We start from the raw sequence: 19,762 nt of genomic DNA, 5'->3' as shown, positions 1-19,762 counted from the left end.
ATGGTAAAAATAGCATAGATTCATTACTCTTCTAGGATTTTTCCTTTGAGAGGATAAAACGGTCCTCGAGGTCTTATCATTATTATTTCATAAATCAAGTATTTCAGCTCAGCGCGTGTGCGCGCGCTGTGCTCTGTCTGGTTTGGAGGGAGACGAAAAGAATCCAGACCCAGACACGCAGCCGCGCGCCTGCCCAGACAGCGGCCTGAATGCCTGGGATGAGCGCGGGACGGCGGTGGTACGCGCGAGAGCTTGTCCGGGCCACGTAGCGGGGTTGAAGACACCGGTGCGCAGGTATCTCCGCAGCACAACAACATATAAACTCACACATTTTGCACAGAAAGATAATTGGCATTGCCCTTTCTAAATGCACATCAGCGAATGTAGAGGGACAGCGAGCGAGAGAAGAACTGCGCGTGCAACCCTGAATCTGTGCAACTCTGATTGCACGAACGCAAGAGGGAGGTCGCTCTCGACGGAGGTAAGCCAGCAAAACGACAACAAAATGTTGCTATATAACTTAATTGTATGCACTTACATTTATGACAAGCATGGCAGCTGCTGGGGAAAGCTCACGCAGGTAGCCGGTAGCCGGTGGCCCCGGAGCGAACCGTCAGGATTGTCCGTGAGCTCAGCTAGCTCTGACTTTGTGACAGTGTCGAGTTGAGTGGGTTTGTCAGTAACGTTACAGCAGTCGGGGTTTTGTTAGGAAAGCGGGGCTTTTCCTCTTGCACGACACGAAAGATACATTTATAACAAAGCATGACATCGCCGTTTCATCTAGCTTCATGTGGGTTTCATAACTGTCACACGTTCCCCTTTAAAGTGCAGTATCGAAATAAAGTGTAAGGTTTATGCTAAATATTTGACGTTGATGCTAGCTATAAGCTAACTAGCCCAAATCTGGGAGGTTTTGGGGTTAAAACAAAGTGAAAGTCTTCTATCGGTTGTTATCTAATGCATGTCAGCAGATACTAGACTTTAGATGGTGTAGCTTGTGCAAGGTAATACGATTGTTCTTGAGGTCGAGTCACCTTAACTGCACTAAAATATCTAATGGCAGCTCCTTGAGCTAATGTAGCCAAGTTAGCTTGTCATGTGTGTGCAGGTTAATACCTATGGAGCCCTGCTAGCTAGCTAAGTAGCCTAAGTTGGCCAGGCCTGCACAGTGTTACTGCTGTTCGGTGTACAGTGTTACCTTTTAGTCTCAACTTTCTTTGCTCCACACACACTACAACCTTAACTGCCAGTCTTGTAGCTGAAAAAAAAATGCTCGCAGCAAGATGTTGTAGCTCTCTAAAACCAGAAAGTAGCTGCTGCACTGATGTATGATGATGGTTTCGCACTTTGCAACGTCAATTGCTATAAATCGTTTGCCAGAATAAACAAAGAGCCATGTTGATTGTTTCAATGTTATCTTTCCTTACTTGGAATAGAGATACCCCAGTAGTGAACGTCAGTGGGCTGCTGTCAGGCTTGACAGTGTGTCTGTCCAGTGATGAGAATACAGAAACTTGGTATGGGAGAGCTTGGGGCTGAGCACTCTGCCACTTCTCTATGATTCCTCAGATGATTTATAACAGACCAAACACACTAGGTACTGCTCTGTGACCTGATTATGGGCTTTAGGGCCAAATACCTACAGAGACATTGAGCACCCCCGCAGTGCACCACACAGTGAGCTGGTTAAGGTCTTATGAGTTTGGACAGAGTGAGGAATGTGAACCCTTACACAGTCCTCTACAAGCTGCAAAAGGGAAAGCTCATTAAAGTCTAGACTTGGAAGGGAGCATGGATTCGAGGAGCGCTGCTGCATAATAAGAGGTAAACGTGACATATTTTGACTCCCTCAGATGTCTCATCTGCTTTACTGTCAAAAGCCAAACACTTGCGAACACTTGCACTATTTGGTGCTGTTGGTTTCGTGTTGTACAGTGTCACTGCAGTAAAGCTCCCATCCTGTGTCATTAAAATTTTAAGCCACAGTAGCATCTATCCGGTATATGACTGGCATTGTGGCTTACACCATATGAAGCTAGTTTTGGTTTCTCATCATGTCTCTGAAGCATGATTTGAGGGAGGCTATAAATTGGTTATTGTTGAATTAACTTTGAATTCTGGGCAAGTATTAGTAATGCTTTGGATTACTGAAATGGGCTGTCAGAAAGACATTCATTTTTGCACTCTTCTTTTTTTTATTTTTTTAGCATCAGGGTGCAAAGATCATCTTTAAAAGCTGTCCAAACTAAAAAAGGGAGTCAGAAATTATCATCTTTTTAATAGGTTTGATCTCCCAATCTCACAAGGTGAGTGTGAAGACTAATTACTAGTGATATTGAGAAGTCTACGCTCTACTTCATTCCCACATCAAAGGACTGCATTATTTCGATGTGAGTGAAACTCTCAAATGACTCATCATTGTTAATGATAAGCGAGTGGAAGGATTTTACTCAATATGGGTTACATAACCACCGGGTGTGTTTGTTTATTGGCCTATGGGAGTTTTTTTTTTTGACAGTTTTCAGCAGTGTATTTAGAATTTTTGATGCGTTAAATTAAATACATTCTTAAAGTTCATTGTTGTATATTCTTTCAAACCATAAACAGTTATTTTAAACATGCATGTGCTTAAGAGAGAACAGAACCCGCTGATTGATGATAACACCGTTTCAGGCAGTGGTTTCTCATGCAATTTATATTCCTCTGTCATCCAGACCAGGATAATCTATTAGGCTTTGTGTCTAAGACAGCCATGTGAGTTGAGTTGCTCTGTCAGTGCAGAGCTCGCCCTCCCCTTGTGGTCTTAATGCTCTCAGAGCTGCTGTCCAATTCTCAGAAAGGATCAGAGTCAGCATGCACAGGAAGACAGGTGTGTCTGTATGTGTGGATAGTCAAAATCTACATAAATGGCTTTCACTTGTGCTTTCAAGACTGTGCGTTTGGCTGTAATAAAAACCTTGCAAACATAGTTTAGTTCCATTTACACCAGCCTTCATTGTTGCATGATTTTTATTACAATCTATCGAGAAGTGACAGGACACACAGGAAAATCAGTTTAGAGTTTAACGAGAGAGATTATCTTTCATTTCTGATTGACTACTGAGATACACAGAGCATCTTTAAAAAAATGGATTAGATCAAAGTTGAAAAATGTTAGAGTAAAATAGTTGTAAATCTTGAAGAAAGCTTTTTTTTTTTAGCTATTATTATGGTTTTATTACTGATGACTTCAAGCAAGTGCAGCTTTGTATCAAGGTTGGTATTGAACCCTAAGTAAAAAAGTAGTTAGATGACTATAGTAAAAGTAAGTCACCACACATGAAAATGAACACTTTTTAGGTGACAAACTGCTCTGGGAAAAGATGACTAATAATTGTGATTGCAATTGTCAAAATAATTAGAATCATGTTTGCTTTAATTATGTAGTTCTGAACGCATCATGTCACTTATGATGTCCTCCTTTGCACACACTCTCCTTTTTCTGGCACTCCCACAAACCCTTCATGTTAATCATGACTGTAAATTAAAGTCTACAGCAAAACATCCATCATGGGTCTGCTGGGGGGATGTTTCTCGGCCTATTTATGCTTTATTTGAAGACGGTGGAGCATTGTGCTAATAGAAATAAAGCGCAAGACATTTGTGAAGACAGAGGAGAGAATGTATGCCGTCTCCAAGAAAGGAAATGTCTGTCTTGTTTTTTTGCTTTGGGAGGTTTTCTAGTGAACATACCGCCCTGGTGTACACTCATTATGGCAAGTAGGGTGTAAGGTTGTTCGAGGTCAACCAACTGTCAACCAGGAACGCCTTAGCATAGGTGTACGAAAGATTCAAGAATATACAAACGCCATACACCATGGATTCTGCAAGAATCTTGCAGGAGTCTTGCATACTGTTGGTTTCAAAGTGTGCATTTCTTTGGCTTCATTGAAAACTTGAAATACAGTTTCCTGTGGTTGTATTTGCAATATAAGCTCCTGAGCTGTGGTTATACTACGCTCTGTAACAGTCAATGGGAGGTGTGTGTGCAAGTTGGTGTGTGTTGCTTAAAAAAACCCATAAAAACAGATACTCAAACAGTCTTGCTTTGTCGCCTTCAAGTTGGTGTGGGTTAGGGTTTAGCAAAGTGCTCAGATCATTTTTGCTAATTGTAGTAAACGTTGAAGACTAAAAGATATGAAACATAACTGTGATTGAGTGAAGTTTGTTGTCTGGAGCAATTATTCATAGTTTCAAGATTCAGATTATAAGTGATGTACAATGATCTGTATAGTCTATTGCAATACATGCGTCTCAGTGGAGAATAATCGTGTTTTGTTGGATTTCAGTTGTTGCAATTATGCCCTTGCTTTAACAAGATGTATTACGGTGTATCACTCTAGAAAGCAAAGCATCTCTGCATTATATTGTTTTTTATGTTAAGGTGTTTCAGTTGTGGCCTGGAAATATTTGGAATACTCAGCTTTTGAAATTCAATATGCTCACATTCATCTGTGAAGGCTGTGGTTTTGACTCACTCACTGAAACATTTGTGGGCAAATGTGGTGCTCAGTGTTGAAAACTGGCTGTTGTTTCAGTTCACAGACTCTAGTGACACAGGACAGCAGAAGGGAACCTTTTTTTTAATCTCATATTTCTCCCTGTTTCTCTTCTGTCTTATCTTATAGGTAATGCACTGTAAATGGCTCTTCAAGCAATACACACAAGTCCTTACAGAAGTTCCATCTCTGGCATTCAGCTCGTGTTTACCTGCTCTGCAGTTTGAAGACACTGGCACCCCGCAGAGCAGCAGTGTTCAGCGAAACTGAATGTGGCAGCTGCCTACACCTCACATAATAACCAGAGAGGAATTTAGCTTCAAATGTTTGACAACAAAGACACTGAGCCTTTGATTTTTCAGTCTGATGTTTAAGCACATGGAACAAAACTTGGAACAGATTGTATGTCTTTCCAACTGCATTTCCTACCTTGGACAGCATGGATGCTCTTTTTGAATCAGGTTGACTATCTGTCACCTCATCCCCTCCTTCCTGTCTCTTTAGTAGGAGGAGGGTGGGGGATTGGTGTGGCGTCCCCTGCCCCTCCTTGTAGGCCTGCTTGAGATTTGAGTTGTCTACTTAGGCACCATAGCAGTTACTTTTTTCCATTGCCAACCACCTACGTCATCTCTCCATCCCCTCTCCCTCTTCATGAAATCCTGCAAGAGCCTCAAGGAAGAGGTTTCCATTCCTAGCCTTGGCGGGATGTCACAGGAGGAAGGACGCAGGGCGCCGGTGTCCCAGTCCTATTTTCACTCTCCTAACCCAGATCTGGACCTGACAGGAAAGCTTTACAAGAGGGAGGTTGGTGGTAAGCCTTATTCTGTGTTAGTAGACAATAAAATGGCAGCAAAGACATCCATGGGAGATCAGAATATTGGTCAGTTGCCTTCTCAACATGTGACTCCACAGCAACATAAGCAGTATTTCAGAGAGGGAGGAGCAGGGCAGGAGATGGGGACACAGGGGTCCCAAGCTGGCATCGACGGGGCCTCTGACGACACTGAGGACGATGACGATGAGGAAGAAGAGGATGAGGATGGGGAGGACGAAGGCTTCAAGCGTGAGCAGATCATTGTCGAGGTTAACCTGAATAACCAGACACTTCATGTATCCAAGGGGGACAACAAAACTGGAACCACAGCAGAAGACTCTGAGAGAGCTGGAAGTGAGGAGGATGATGACGATGAGGATGATGAGGAGGAGGAGGAGGAGGAAGAAGAGGAGGAGGAGGAGGACAGCCCCATTGATGAAGAGGAGGAAGACGACGAGGAAGATGACAATGAGAGTCGAAGAACGAGGTCAAAGAGGGCCCGTCGGGGTGCTAGCAGTACAGCAGCTCCCAGCCAGCCACGGAGGAAAAGCCTCAGAACAGCTCTGAGCTCTTCCACTCCTGGAATGACCACCAGGGGCCGGCGGAAGCGCATGGAGCCTCCGAAGAGCAAGCGCAGGTCGGCCAGATCAGCCCCATCGTCTGCCGGTACCACGATGACAGGAGGGAAAGCGGAGGCGGAGGAGAAGGAGATGCTGGCATGTGAAAAGTGCCCCCGAGTGTTTAACACGCGCTGGTACCTGGAGAAGCACATGAATGTCACTCACAGGCGAATGCAGATTTGCGACAAGTGTGGCAAAAAGTTTGTCCTGGAGAGTGAGCTGGCCTTACACCAGCAGACTGACTGTGAGAAGAACATCCAGGTAAAGCAAACCTCTCCAGTCTCATGTCATATCTGTACTTATTATGCAAATTCAGGAGTGCATTTTCAGGGTTCACCATATTATTTAATAACATCTTTATTCACCTATTTTAATTTAGCAGCTGCCCAGAGCAATTTACTTTTAGATTTATTTTGGGTGATTTGATGCATTAACCTGATGCTCAAGTTTAGCATGTTTTGCCTAATAAGTACAGTCAAGTGAAACGTATAGTTGTTCTATTTCCTGTTATACTGCGTTCATAAAACTAGCAATAACTAGAGTGTGGTTTAAGTGTGAGGAACACTTTAGTTTTGTTGCTGTGCAAAACAATTTTTGATCTCACTAAGTTACCATGTCTGTAGCCAAAATACTGCCTAATAATGTTATCAATGTGTTTTTCACTTGAAAATGATTGGTAAAATTTAAGTTGGAAAACTGAAACCATAATCATTTTAAAACTGAAAAGTAGAAGCAGACTGGAATATTCTCACACAGACCTTTTCAAACTACTAACATGAGAGAAAATGTTGGTAAACATGACAAATATTGTCACCTGCTGTCATTGGTGGTATTATAAATAGGTTCAGTTTGGTTTAAGTTCTCTAAAACTGAAAACTATGATTCAGCATTAATCTCCAAGGGTCATATGGCTATTTTGAATAGCTTAACTTAGCCCCCTGTTTTGCTGAACTTAATTTGCATCTTACTCTGTTTTTACCTTTCCCTAAACCAGCTGAAACCATGTCATGCTGTGAGGACACAAGATCTGTAATAATTAGTTTCGCTTAATGGAGCAGAAAAATAGAATTTGTTAGTGCGGAACCTGTTAATGCACGTGTTCTGTCCAGGAGGCAACACTCAAATGAAATGCTTTCTTTTGTAAGATGTGTATTATTGACACACTGAAGTCTTCCACTCCCAGTAACATGCTTGACTGCATATATAATTTACTTTGTATAACTTTTTGCCACTGCTAAATTCCACTGACTATACCACAGCAACAATAGATCACAGTTTTTGTTGCAATATTCACTCTTTATCTGTTAAGGAATCAATTCTACATATACATCAGGCTTACTTATGTGTGCATTTAATCCCAAGTGAAGTCTTATTGTAGTCACTTACTAAGCAAATAAAATGCATCATTATTGACACACTGATGGACTTGAAAATATAATACAGTATCCAAATTAATCATCCCCTTGGACATATTCATATTTTATTAATAGTCGCGGATGTGATGTGGATTTTCATTAAATCAAATAACCATTTTGCACAAGTATTCACCGCCTCTTTTACTCTGACGCACCAAAACATCCCTGGTGTAACCAAGTGTTTTTTTGAATCTACATAATAAGTTGAAAAGAGAGCGCTGCATTAAATGAAAGTAAGAAAATTATTAGGTTCAATACACCTGTATCTGAAAGGTCTAGCAACTGGTTAGGAAATTTCCTTGTCAAAACTATACCGTAAAGACAAAGGGTCTTATAAAAACAAATCCAAAAAGAACAAATCAGCAGTGGAATACAAGCATAAATATCCCTCAGAGTACGGTAAGGTTATTTTAAAATGGGTTTTTAAAAAAATAATGACTCATTATGGATCCAAAAGTCCACTGACTACGGTGCGTTACATCTACGCCACGGTTTTGATCCGTCCATAGCCCGGTGTCAAAGTCGACTGGAAGCGTCTCAGAAGCGTTTCAGCAGTGTGCAGCCTGCCCCACGTTATTGACTTGTTGTTAATTTGTCTTTTGTGCTTCTGCTAACTTATTCACAGCTCTCTGTGACCCTGTTTTGTTCCATCGTTTGCAGGCTGCATATGCCACAAGGATAGGGATGGGGATCGAGACCCGGTTCCAAAATTTCTCAAACCCCGAAAATCAATAAAGTTCGAGCTTATTGATTCTGCTATTGAGACTTGCGGGTCCTATGTTATGTCTCGAGCGTCAAATCTGATTTAATTTGAAACACAATGGATAAGAAAATCATCAGGCTGTAGTCACTGCCTGCTCTCTGTCGGCTCCTACACACACACACACACACACACACACACACACACACACACACACACACACACACACAGACAGCGGTGGAATACGGTGAGGGTTAAGTTAGCTCCAAACTAACTTAACCCTAACTTTGGTGTGTAACGTTAGTTGGTGACAGCTACGTTCATTACTGTAGGTACGTGCAATAAAACCTTCGCGAGAAAGACAATGCTTTATCAATACACCTGTCTGTAAGGTAACGTTAAACATGTAGAAATGGTTAATTTAATCATCTGTCCTCAGTATCTCATCCTGTATGTTTTATACAAGCTAACGCTAGCTTGGCATTAGCCAAATAAAAACAAGCTAAATAGAAAGCTGTCTGTCTGGAGCACAGACTGGTCTGTAGTCTTAAAAACTCAGCTGGCTGAGACAAACCAGCCGCTCCTCCTCCTACCTGGTAAGGTTACCTGCAGCCAGCGAGAGAGGAGGGACTGATACAGACTGGTGTTATTCTTTCTAACCGTCGCTCACTACTTGTGATGTCAGATAAAGTTAATGAGTTACTTTGCTGTTGTAAACATTAATGTTGCTGCTCTAGAAACAACATTTAGCTGTATTTAAAATATTAAATTAAAAACAACCAGGCAGTTAATATGTACACTTCAATATATGTTTATTTATCGCAAGTGATATGTCATCTCAGTCTGTAACGTTATCGCACATTGAATATTTTCCTCATGCCCGTTGGGTCTGGTCTTACCAAATAACCATCACCAAATAATATTAAAGTATCTATAGTGGTATCGATAAATAATCAGATCGTTAAGCAGTCTCAATAAGGGTATCAATAAAAATGAACGATCCCCATCCCTACACAAGGAGCATTTCAGAATCAGCATTTTGTTGAGGTTTAGATTTTGTTGATTTGGTGTTTGCTTTTTGTACTTCTTCTATGATTAAGTAGGCTATGTAATTAAATTGTTTCTTTTTAATCCTGTTTTACAATCAGGAGTCTTCATAGGGTGTTTTTATTTTGAAAATTGACCAAATTCTCTATGCCGTTCTGTGTCTGACTTCCTTCCTGGTTCGATCTGGTTTGTGCTGCTTGACGCGGCTTCTGTCAAAAATAGGCCGGCTACCTACTGGGACACACTGTGGCCACGTCTGGTGGTCACAAGCATTGACTAGAATGGCCACGATTAGCTCCAGCAACCGCGGCGCAGCTGTAACGCGCCTTAGTCAGTGAACTTTAGGCGTAAGACAGCTTGACTTAAAAAATGGAACGTTTGTGAGATAAATGTGCTAGTGAGGCTTCCAACAGGTCTATGGCAGCTCTGAAGGACCACCAGTGTTCACACAACTGTCTCCATGGTGCGTCACAAGGTTTATGGTAGTGGAAAGGAGAAAGACACCGTTGGGGGAAAAAGCTCACATGATAGCTTGGCTGGGGTTTGCCACAAGGAATGTGGGAGATACTAAAACAAAGTCTCTTCGATGTGAGATGAAAATTAAGCTTTCAGGCCATCATATTAAGTGCTTTGAATTTGGTTATTTATATGATGGTGGCAGCATGATGCTGCGGGGATGTTACTCTGCAGTAGGCCCCGCAGTCACCAAAAGAAATGCCAGGACAACTGTATTTATTTTCTAGCAATGAGGGTGGTGGTGGCGCATAGATAAGATGCTTGCCTTTGGTGTGGGAGACCTGGGTTTGATTCCCACTGTGAGACATCCAACATTGTGTCCCTGAGCAAGACACTTAACCCCTAGTTGCTCCAGAGGCGTGCGACCTCTGACATGTATAGCAATTGTAAGTCACTTTGGATAAAAGTGTCAGCTAAATGAATAAATGTAAATGAAGCAAACCAACCCCATATACAGAGTCGAGAATTAGACTAATTGTTATTATTTTTCCCCCAGCAGAGGGAGCTGGAGTACAGTGAAACAATTTAAATGAGAACCATCTCATGGCCATCAGATTTTGCTGCTTATGATATTTATCAGCAACAATATGCTTTATGTTAATAGTTTTTAGATTTGTTTTTTTGTTCTCCTTTTAGTGTGTCTCCTGCAACAAGTCTTTTAAGAAGCTGTGGTCACTGCATGAGCACATTAAGATTGTGCACGGCTATGCAGAAAAGAAGTTCTCATGTGAAATCTGTGAGAAGAAGTTCTACACTATGGCTCACGTCCGTAAGCACATGGTTGGTAAGTGGTGGCCTTTTTTAATTTATTTTTTTTACCTTTCCTAATTCCTGCATCCCCGTAATATCCCATACTGGAGGTGTGAGCCACCACACGGCTGTCAGTTCAATACCATTAAGCCACAGAATTGTCCTTTTTATATTTGTGTTTCAGATTATAGATATGATTCCCTGTGTATTTTGACTTTACACTTACTGTTTTTTATTTTTATGTGGCATCTTTTTGTAGGATCATCATACATTTTCTTTATTTGTACATGGACAGAGCTCACCTTAATAGAGTTAATACAGTGTTTCTTGATATTGCTAAAAATAACAGCTATACTACTTGAAACCTTGATATTACCTGATCAGATTTATGTAGTTCTCTCAGTACTGTTTTGCGCTCTCTCTCTCACCCCCAAAACCAGCTCACACCAAGGACATGCCATTTACCTGTGAGACATGTGGGAAGTCGTTCAAACGGAGCATGTCTTTAAAAGTTCACTCACTCCAGCATTCTGGAGAGAAGCCCTTCCGGTGTGAGGTAAGATGCTCACAATGTGGCCCCGTACAAACAATTGTAATTGGGTCCATAACTGTTTGAGACAGATTCACAGCAGTATCCTAATGTGTTTCACATGTATCCGGAGTGACCACTCTGGATCAAATTTTGGCTTTTTGCTGTCATTGATTGTATGTGTTGAAACTAAAGCCATTTCTACAGAGACAAAATACACATTTGTGCTTGGCCATACAGTTAGAGAACAGGATTGCCTCACCTTGGACATGGACTTAAAAACCTCTAAGCCGGAACAGATAACTTAACAGTTTTTGAGAGGTTTGAGGCTGTATGCAAATTGTCCTTCAGTGTGATCAGACACCGTCTTGTTTAGTGCACTTGTATTTAGTACACTAAGGAATTTTAGAGCTGAAGGGAGCTTGTTTATCTTGTTCTTTGTCATTTTCTTCTGTCAATTTTCACATGCTTCAGCTGTTGAAATGCCACCTAACAACAAAAAAACGTGAATTCCACAGTTGAAGTTTTGAGTTTTCCTCTCGGCAGTCATTGCTTAATTTATTCTCCTGCTTAAAAAACACCCATAAACACATGTGAGAACCTGTACAATGTTGACATACTGCATTGATAATATGCCTTAAATATTGTTTGTCATAAACATTTGAGCCCGACTGTATTTTTGGGGCAGATAACGATATTAATAGGGCTGTACAATTAATGTAATCGTGATGTCGTCATGTGCGATTACATAATTGCAAAAAGTGTGCGATTTAATAAAACAGTAAAAGTGTGTGAGACACTCTGCAATCTGCTCATTATCGCCGCCCACACAGGACTCTCGCATGTACCTCTAAAAACAGATACATGCACCGCTAATCGTTCAAATTATAGTCGGACTCGTTACTGGAGCACCGAGAAAAAGACCGGTGCTCTGTGACGGAGACGTAGCAACAGAAAGTAGAGAAAAGGTAAGGAAGGTTTGGGTTTTGTTCGAGACTCTGCATTAGACGGATGTACGTTGAGCCGGTGCCACCGTGCCAATATTTGCTGCTTCTGGCCGCCTCCTCTGTAGAGCAACTTGCTCCCCTTGTTCTGTTTTACTTGTTGTTCTTAAATATTGTTTATTGTTTAACTTTGTTCAAGTTGAGAAATACACATTTCAAAATGTCAGTATTTCACGCATTCCTTGATAATTAAGCAAGTAGACTCATAGTACCATTTTTTTCCATTAATTGCATCGCAATATTGTCCACAATAATCGCAATATGACTTTTTCTCCAAATCGCGCAGCTCTAGATATTAGGAACACACACACGCACCTCCCAAAAGTCAACATTTGAGCTGAATTTAGGAAGAGTGGCAGTGTTTCAGTGGAATGACTGAAGGTAACTGTTTTGATGAGTTTGCCCTTGTGTGCCTCAAAAGGAGCCTTAAGGTAGTTTTCCCTCATTAGTTTGAGCAGAGGAGCCTCTGTGCCTTGTGGTTTGTGAACAACCCAAAATAGTAGTCTATATTCAGTTGATGTCTTTCGGATGGGGACTGTCCTCCTGTATTTTGAACATTCATTGGACAGTTATGTCATCTGAGCTAAAACAGAGAAGCTCCAGTCAAACCATTTCAAATATTAGCAAACTGGAACATAAAATAAGTGTAAAACTAAAGGTTCAGTGTTTTTGGGCTTTAACTGACATCTCTTGCATTTTGTCACGCTGTGTGTCAAGATTTCCAAGTTTATTTCTGCTCAACAGGGTTAGTTACAGTTCATTATCCTATCCCTGTCCTGACTCATTAATTCAGTGGAAGTTGACAGATGGCGTGCTTTCCTCCCACCCTAGGCCTTTTAATTTCTGACAATTTGAATGCATGGCACATGGGGTAAATGTGTGTATGGGTGGAGCTGCCCTAATTAAATGTTTGAAGTCATCCTACACTGTAATGTGTGATTACATGCTTATAAGCGTATGTATAGACCAGTGGTTTAAGGCCCCGTCCACACTACTGCGATTTCATTTCAAAACAGAGCCCTTTTGCTACGTTTGCACTTCGCATCCAGACTAAAACGGCGAAAACGGAGAAGTTTGAAAACGCTGCCGCTTATATATCTCCTGTGTTATATTCAGTAACAGTCCAAGCTCATTGTTGGTCCATGCAAAATAAAATCTGGTGTGTTTCTTCGTCTGTAATACTTTATTCTGTCGCCAAATTTTCTGTAAAAACGGAGTAGAACATCTGCTTCATGTTTACACCGGCATGCGCATGCCCAGTGTACGTTAACGGCCACTAGATGTGGGTTTTCAGTCATTTTAATATAGACGGAGATCAACTCTGATATGCAGCTAAAACACTGGTGTGGACAGAGATCGTATTCGTTTTTAAACAAAAGCGGAGCAGTGTACATGGGGCCTAACTCTAGTGCCATATGGAAACTGCTAGGTTTTTCCTCACATACATTTGTTTAGCCAGATGGTGCCATTGAAAATATAAATATCTCACTTTAGAAAGATAACCAAGGAAGCCTCATAATGCAACCATACAGTGTGGCTACATGCACCCAAATAATCAGGTTATTGTTGGCTTGCATGTTTTTGTGTGCATGCCAGTGTGCTGATCTGGTGTGTGCATGTTATCTGAAAACCCCTATTGTCTCTGCTGTAGAACTGTGACGAGCGGTTCCAATACAAGTACCAGCTGCGCTCCCATATGAGCATTCACATCGGACACAAGCAGTTCATGTGCCAGTGGTGTGGCAAAGACTTCAACATGAAACAGTATTTTGATGAGCACATGAAAACACACACAGGTGAGACATTACAAGTTTGGCTTTCTAAGTGTATCCATCATCTTGTAAGCTGACCATCTGAAACAATGTTCTTAGGATCTGTTGTTCATGGGGTCCTTTTTGTCCTGCTTTCTGACCACCTGCTTCTAGTTATAAAGCCCCTTTCAACTGCAGAAGCTGGGAAGCGTTGTACGAAACTATGAACTTAACCTATGTAGTGCATGGAAGACCCTAGGTTTAATTTAGTTCATGGACTATTGTTCCTGCTCACTAAGACATTCCTGTTCAAGAGAGTGTAGTCTCCAACGGCCCAGGAACTATCAGGGTGGCGTCTCCAGTAAAAGTCGTCACCAACTGGTCAAACACCAGCCTCAACACTGATACAACTGATATGCAGAACTCATTCAGAAAACAAGCAAACCCTCGCATAAATACAAAGACTTGGAAATTGATTTTTTTGTAATGTTGTTCACATTTTAAAGTTATGCAGCTCAACTTTACAGTTTAAAAAAGATAACAGTAAGTGGGAGCATAAAACATATGTCAGAAAACTGATTGATGAAGTATTTCAGCTAAAAACAGAGAATTAACTAGAAGCACTCAGCAGAGCCTTACTACATTGGAGACAGACGTCACGCCTTTCTGGCAGTCTTCCCTTTCATCTCTGCACACCTCCTTTCCAGCATCTACAGTATTTAAATATCACACAGTCTTGTACAGTACATTACAACAAACAACAAGATGACTCAGCTGTTGCGGGATTGGCGTTGACATCTTTAAATCTTTTATAATTCTGCTTTGCTTGATATTCACAGTTATTCAGTTACACGTGAACAGAAATGCAGAAAACGCCTAAAGGACTTTTTTTTTTATTATTAGTTTAGATCCTCAGACTATTTTATCGATAAAGGCCTTACATTTTACAAGTTGTTATCTGATGTTCAGTTTTTCATTCTGCATGTTACAAATCTAAATACAGATATTTGAAATATTTCAAGATGGAAACTTTTGCCACACAACAATGTTTCTGGGCTCAGTCAGCCAGCCAGTCACCATACACTATAAAAGGAAAGACATGGGATGTTTCCAAGATGAACATTATAGTGGTAAGAGCAGGAGACTTCGCCCAGTTTTGTAATGAGAGGGACGTTCTACATCAAAGAAGAGCCTTGCACATACTGTGGCTTATAATGACTACCTAGACACATGCTGTATTATACCCCTCTGATTTTCTGTCCCTGCTGCCTTTCTATTTCTAAGACCAAACTGAGCATTGCAGCCTGTACATCCTTCACTGTTTTTCTCCAGCTGTAATTACGCTACCCTCTCCTCGCCCTGCCACTAGCAACAAATTTAACCTCCTGCAAGAGGAGACACACCCAGTCATGCCCTGTAATAGGTAGTTCTCATGTTAAACACAAAATACCAAAGGTTGGTTCACTGCACTACAGATTTTTCATGATTTCTTGTTAGCTGTCACCTATTTATATTCAGTTGTTTTGGAGGAGCTTCACATATAACATGCCAGAATACAGCATTTAGAGAGCCCTTCAGCAGCCTGTTAATAGATGGCTGTGTAGGTGGTAGCACATTCAGTGGCTCCATGGAGGGAGGTTAATGAGAGCTGCATTCCAACTGAGCTGCTGCTGTTCACTTTCACATCTCTCCTCAAAGTGTGAATTGTAATAGCTTCCTGCAGAGTGGGTGGGTTGACGGTGAAGACCCTCAATTCAAGATGGCAACTTATTAGCATTTTTAAAAGGGAACCGTTGCTCTCTTTAAAGAGAAATTGGAAAAGGGGAAAAGTTAACTTTTGTTATTTGGAGAGCTTTAATTTTGTAACCATCACATTTGACAACAAATGATGCATCATGTTGTTTTCTCTGTATCAATTAACAAAAAGATTGTAGCTACACTGTCTTGTCTTTATCACACATCAGTCTTTTATTTCCTGAATCTGTGCAGGAGAGAAGCCTTTCATTTGTGAGATTTGTGGGAAGAGCTTCACCAGCCGGCCCAACATGAAGCGTCACCGGCGCACCCACACCGGGGAGAAGCCCTATCCCTGCGAGGTGTGCGGCCAGCGCTTTCGCTTCTCCAACATGCTCAAAGCACACAAAGAGAAGTGTTTCCGGGTCACCAGTCCTGTGGTTCTGCAGACCAGCAGTCCACCTGTGCCTGTCCGCATCTTCACCAACACCTTCTCTTCCTCTTCCACCGCTGGTCCCGGTCCCTCAGCTGCCTCCCCGGCCACCACCTCAGCACCCCTGGGCCTCAGCCCGGCAGGAGGGCCCATGCCTCAACGAGGCCCTGTGGGACACACATTCTCCCACGTACAGCTCCACTCAACCGCCTCTCACCATCATCCCCACTCCCAGACAACTCAGCAGCATCTCTCAAACACACCCCAACATGCCCCACCTCACCCCCACCACCACCTGGCCGTGCCCCCGGTCTCCCACCTTCCCCCACCCCCGGCCCTTTTCAAGAGTGAGCCCTTAAACCACTGTGGGCATGAAGACAGCAGCTACCTGCACCACATGGCTCCCCCTGACAAGGGCCCCGGAGCCCCACAGCACCACTGAACTGTGTTACAGCTCTGCAGGCTCACACCAAACCGCGCCTTGTTCCTCCTCCTTCTCATGTCCTGCCTCAGTCTCTCAGTTGCTAGGCCCCTGTTGCAAGGGTGCTCCCCTCAAACAGATTTAATTAAATCAAGCTCGTCTTTGTCTTTCTCACGAGCTTGTATCAGCCTGAATAACACACCTGTGTATGTTATTCAGGCTGATACACCTTCAGTGTGTACATTATTTAAGTAAGACACCTACTTAAACACCCTGGTCAACTGAATTTACAACCTCTAGAAGTTCTCTATCTGTACATTAATGGGTGTAAAGTATCTCCTTTTCATCAAAAGCTGCTGGTGGAAGTCACCGTATGTATTACCTAGGCATAGATCATCAAAGATCAGTGTCATTGAACTGTCCTCTTTATGTCACGTTGACTTGTGGTTGCACATTGGTCACGACTTTTGCTTTCTGTGCAGGTTCTCCCCATAGCAATACTCAACCTAGTTGTTCTGCAGAGCCTCTGCCCCCACAGAAATGTTTTTGAGAATGTTGTATCTGGTTCTATCTGAGCTGTTCTCTGTCCAGAGGCCATGGCTGAGACTTTCTGTCAGCGAGGCAACAGCAGTAGTCCGAGGTTACAGTAAGAAGGCGGGGAGGAATTTTGTAAAAGGACATTTGGGAAAAAAAAAGGTTTTGTAAATGGTTAGTTGAATCTAGACATAGTCTAGATATCATGGTTATATGGTGCTTTCCATTCCATTACATAAAATATTTCTTAATTTTGATTTCACATTTGATTTTCAGAAGTGTAATATTACAAAATAACAGTGAATTGTGTCATACAGAACATGTCTTGCCAGCCTGGTTTTTCTACAATGGATCTTAGGTTTGACTTGATATTTTGTGATGAAGAAACTCAAGTTATGCAGGACGTAGGCACACACACCCTGACACTTACTCAAGCACACACACAAAAAGACAAAGACCATATGGTCACTGATTTACTTACTTTGATCAGTGCAACCTCAGCTTTCAATACTGTTGGTCAACAGATGTTTTTAGATAACAGATGACTGTCAAATACTGCCACTGTGAGGGGCCAGTCACATGGCCCCATCAGGATTTACCCCACCTCCCTTCGCTGCTGTCGAAATTATACGGGTTACCATGTTAAAGGTCATTTGACACACACAGTATACACACCTGGGACCTTTTTCATCACAGTTCTTAACAGGCAATTATGCATATTCCTCTCAGCCTATATTCCACGGTTTGGTGTGGGGTGTTGTAATGTAAAGGTTTTGTTTTTAGACTTTCATCGTACTGGCATACTTTGATCCACACTGGCAAACGTGTGTCTAAATCTGTTGAATGTTGCCTACGCAGAATGATGGCTGTTGAGTCATTCATATGTTGTTGTTGTGTGTGGTTTTTTTTTTTTTTTTATGTTCTCATAATTTGCTCAGTTTTAAGCTAACGAATGGTTCTGCAGTGTAGATATACTGTTAGCACATGATAGGAAATGTCAGGATAAAAGGCAGTGGTTATACAACTCATAATACTTGGAATTCTTGTATAGATAAGCATACATGTGATCAAGTCAGCACAGGAAATTACATTTATTAATGTAATAGCCGATGGTGTGAATGTTATTTGTTTAAAAGAAGCATAAATGGGTGGCAAGTATTTGGCGTGAAAGTGGATGTTAGCCCATCACCTAGTCTGGCGACTATCAGATGTGTGTTTAGGAGCAATGTTTAGTTTTGTGTGAGTGAGAGAGAGAGAGAGAGAGAGAGAGAGAGAGAGAGAGAGCGTGTATGTGTGCATGCATAAGTCTACCAGTATGTCTGTCTGGTTGTCCCCAGTGCTCTTGTACCAAAAGCTGCTTTTACACAGTGTGCCCCAATATATGTGTATTTGGGGATACCTGAGATGAACAATAGCAGTAAATTTTAACATGATCCTATTTCTGGCGCTCTAATGGAATTAAGTCTGAAGTGGTTAAGCTCAGTAGTTAAGGATGCCCCTTTTTTTGATTTGAGACCTGCAATTATCCTGCCATTTCTGTGGGTCTTAACAAAGCTGCATTATTTGCCTATCATCCTGCCCCCTCGGGTTCACTGCTGTGCTTCAGCATTTTGCAGTACAGATCTTTGTCCATTTTCCTATGAGATTTTATTATAATTTTTTTTTTTTTTTTTTTTTTAAAGCCTTTTCATTTGTGTGTATTCTCTGCACTTTACTGCTGCGTGGGTGAGGCGCAGGGAAGGGAGGGACTGACAATGCATTGTGGAAGAGAGTGCAGTTTTGGCTGCATGGGAAAGGGTGGAGGTGATTACTTTGAGTGGATGTTTTTAGGCAAGGAAAGGAGGAGAATCCTGGGTGGAGGCGGGTAGTGTGGAAGGGACCATAGCAAACAAAGGACATTTCTTTTAGTATGTGCATAAAGTTAATTTGCTTATATTTTTTTTTTTCAAAGAAATACACTTTTATTCCAATATGGACCTCCCCTCAAAGTGAAAGTGATGTTCCTCCTGCTTTGGTGACTTTACACTGGCTCCTCCACGCTGTCTGAAATACCTTCTTCTGTTATCTTTGTTCATGGAGCTTTTCCTCTGTCATTTCGTTTCATTTTGTCTTTCAGTTTGCCGAATGATTCTCCTCCTCCTTTCTTTGTTATATAGAATGCACTTTCTACTAAAATTCTTGGCTTGTTAAGAAAAAATAACATTGTATGTTCTTCAAAGATGTTTTAAAAAATCAATATACTTTTTCCCCTTTGTATTTTTAACCACTTAATGTAGCATTGCGTATTTTATTATGGTATCTGGTACAAATTGTGCAGCTTTATAATGTCCTTGTTTGTCTTTTTTTTTGTATATTATCTGGAGATTGGGGAGAAGTGGAAAAAGTTGGGCCTTTTTTGATAATGTACATTTAACTGACTGCTAACTTTGAGAAGTAAAAACAAGTAGCCATGATTATCACACATCTGTGTGCCTCTTTTTTTTTCTCTGTCCAAGTGGTGGGTTTACTGTGAACAGTTACCTAAACAAGGACATGTAATTAAACATGAAAAGTAACAAATTAAGAGGATTGTTCACTACATGTTCCTGATAGCAGGTCAAAGGGTCGGTGTTCTGCTTTCACACTAAGCTTTGCTGAAAAGCTTAAATTCCAGCTGACTGTTGCAACTGCACAGACTTGATTTGCTTGAGTGCCATTATTTTACTATTTTAGGGTCACTGGGTACTTGGCGTAACGCCTGAAACCAAACAATATCTGCTGGCTACACATGATCATGAAGGTTCAACAGCTGCAGTCCTCTTCTTTGTGACCACTTCCTATTCTTTCCATGTGACTAACCCTAACACCCCCCCGCACACCCGTGTGCAAAAAACATTCACTTTAGCAGTCGTGTTACATAGTTTGTTTGTTTTAGCAGATGACCTGAGAGCGCTGTTCAATAGGTTTCGTTGTATTC

At 41.6% G+C, this 19,762-nt stretch overlaps 1 protein-coding gene across 4 annotated transcripts; it reads left to right on the top strand.

Moving 5' to 3' along the window:
- The first annotated feature begins 164 nt into the window (after positions 1-164).
- Positions 165-19,267, top strand: znf652 (zinc finger protein 652). 4 transcript variants are annotated; one of them, XM_046031491.1, is made up of 7 exons: positions 165-294; positions 379-481; positions 4,668-6,233; positions 10,287-10,434; positions 10,841-10,956; positions 13,585-13,729; positions 15,674-19,267. In XM_046031491.1, exons 3-7 carry the CDS (start codon positions 5,190-5,192, stop codon positions 16,291-16,293), a joined length of 2,073 nt encoding a protein of 690 aa, XP_045887447.1. In that variant the 5' UTR covers positions 165-294; positions 379-481; positions 4,668-5,189; the 3' UTR covers positions 16,294-19,267. The 4 variants fall into 4 exon arrangements, with proteins under 4 accessions (XP_045887447.1, XP_045887449.1, XP_045887446.1 ...); XM_046031492.1 differs by having other exon boundaries at positions 228-286; XM_046031493.1 differs by lacking the exon at positions 379-481 and having other exon boundaries at positions 169-294.
- Positions 19,268-19,762: the final 495 nt, after the last annotated feature.

Source organism: Micropterus dolomieu, linkage group LG19, assembly GCF_021292245.1.
Source record: "Micropterus dolomieu isolate WLL.071019.BEF.003 ecotype Adirondacks linkage group LG19, ASM2129224v1, whole genome shotgun sequence".
Classification (NCBI taxonomy): Eukaryota; Metazoa; Chordata; class Actinopteri; order Centrarchiformes; family Centrarchidae; genus Micropterus; species Micropterus dolomieu.
This window is presented reverse-complemented; position numbering and strand designations above follow the sequence as displayed.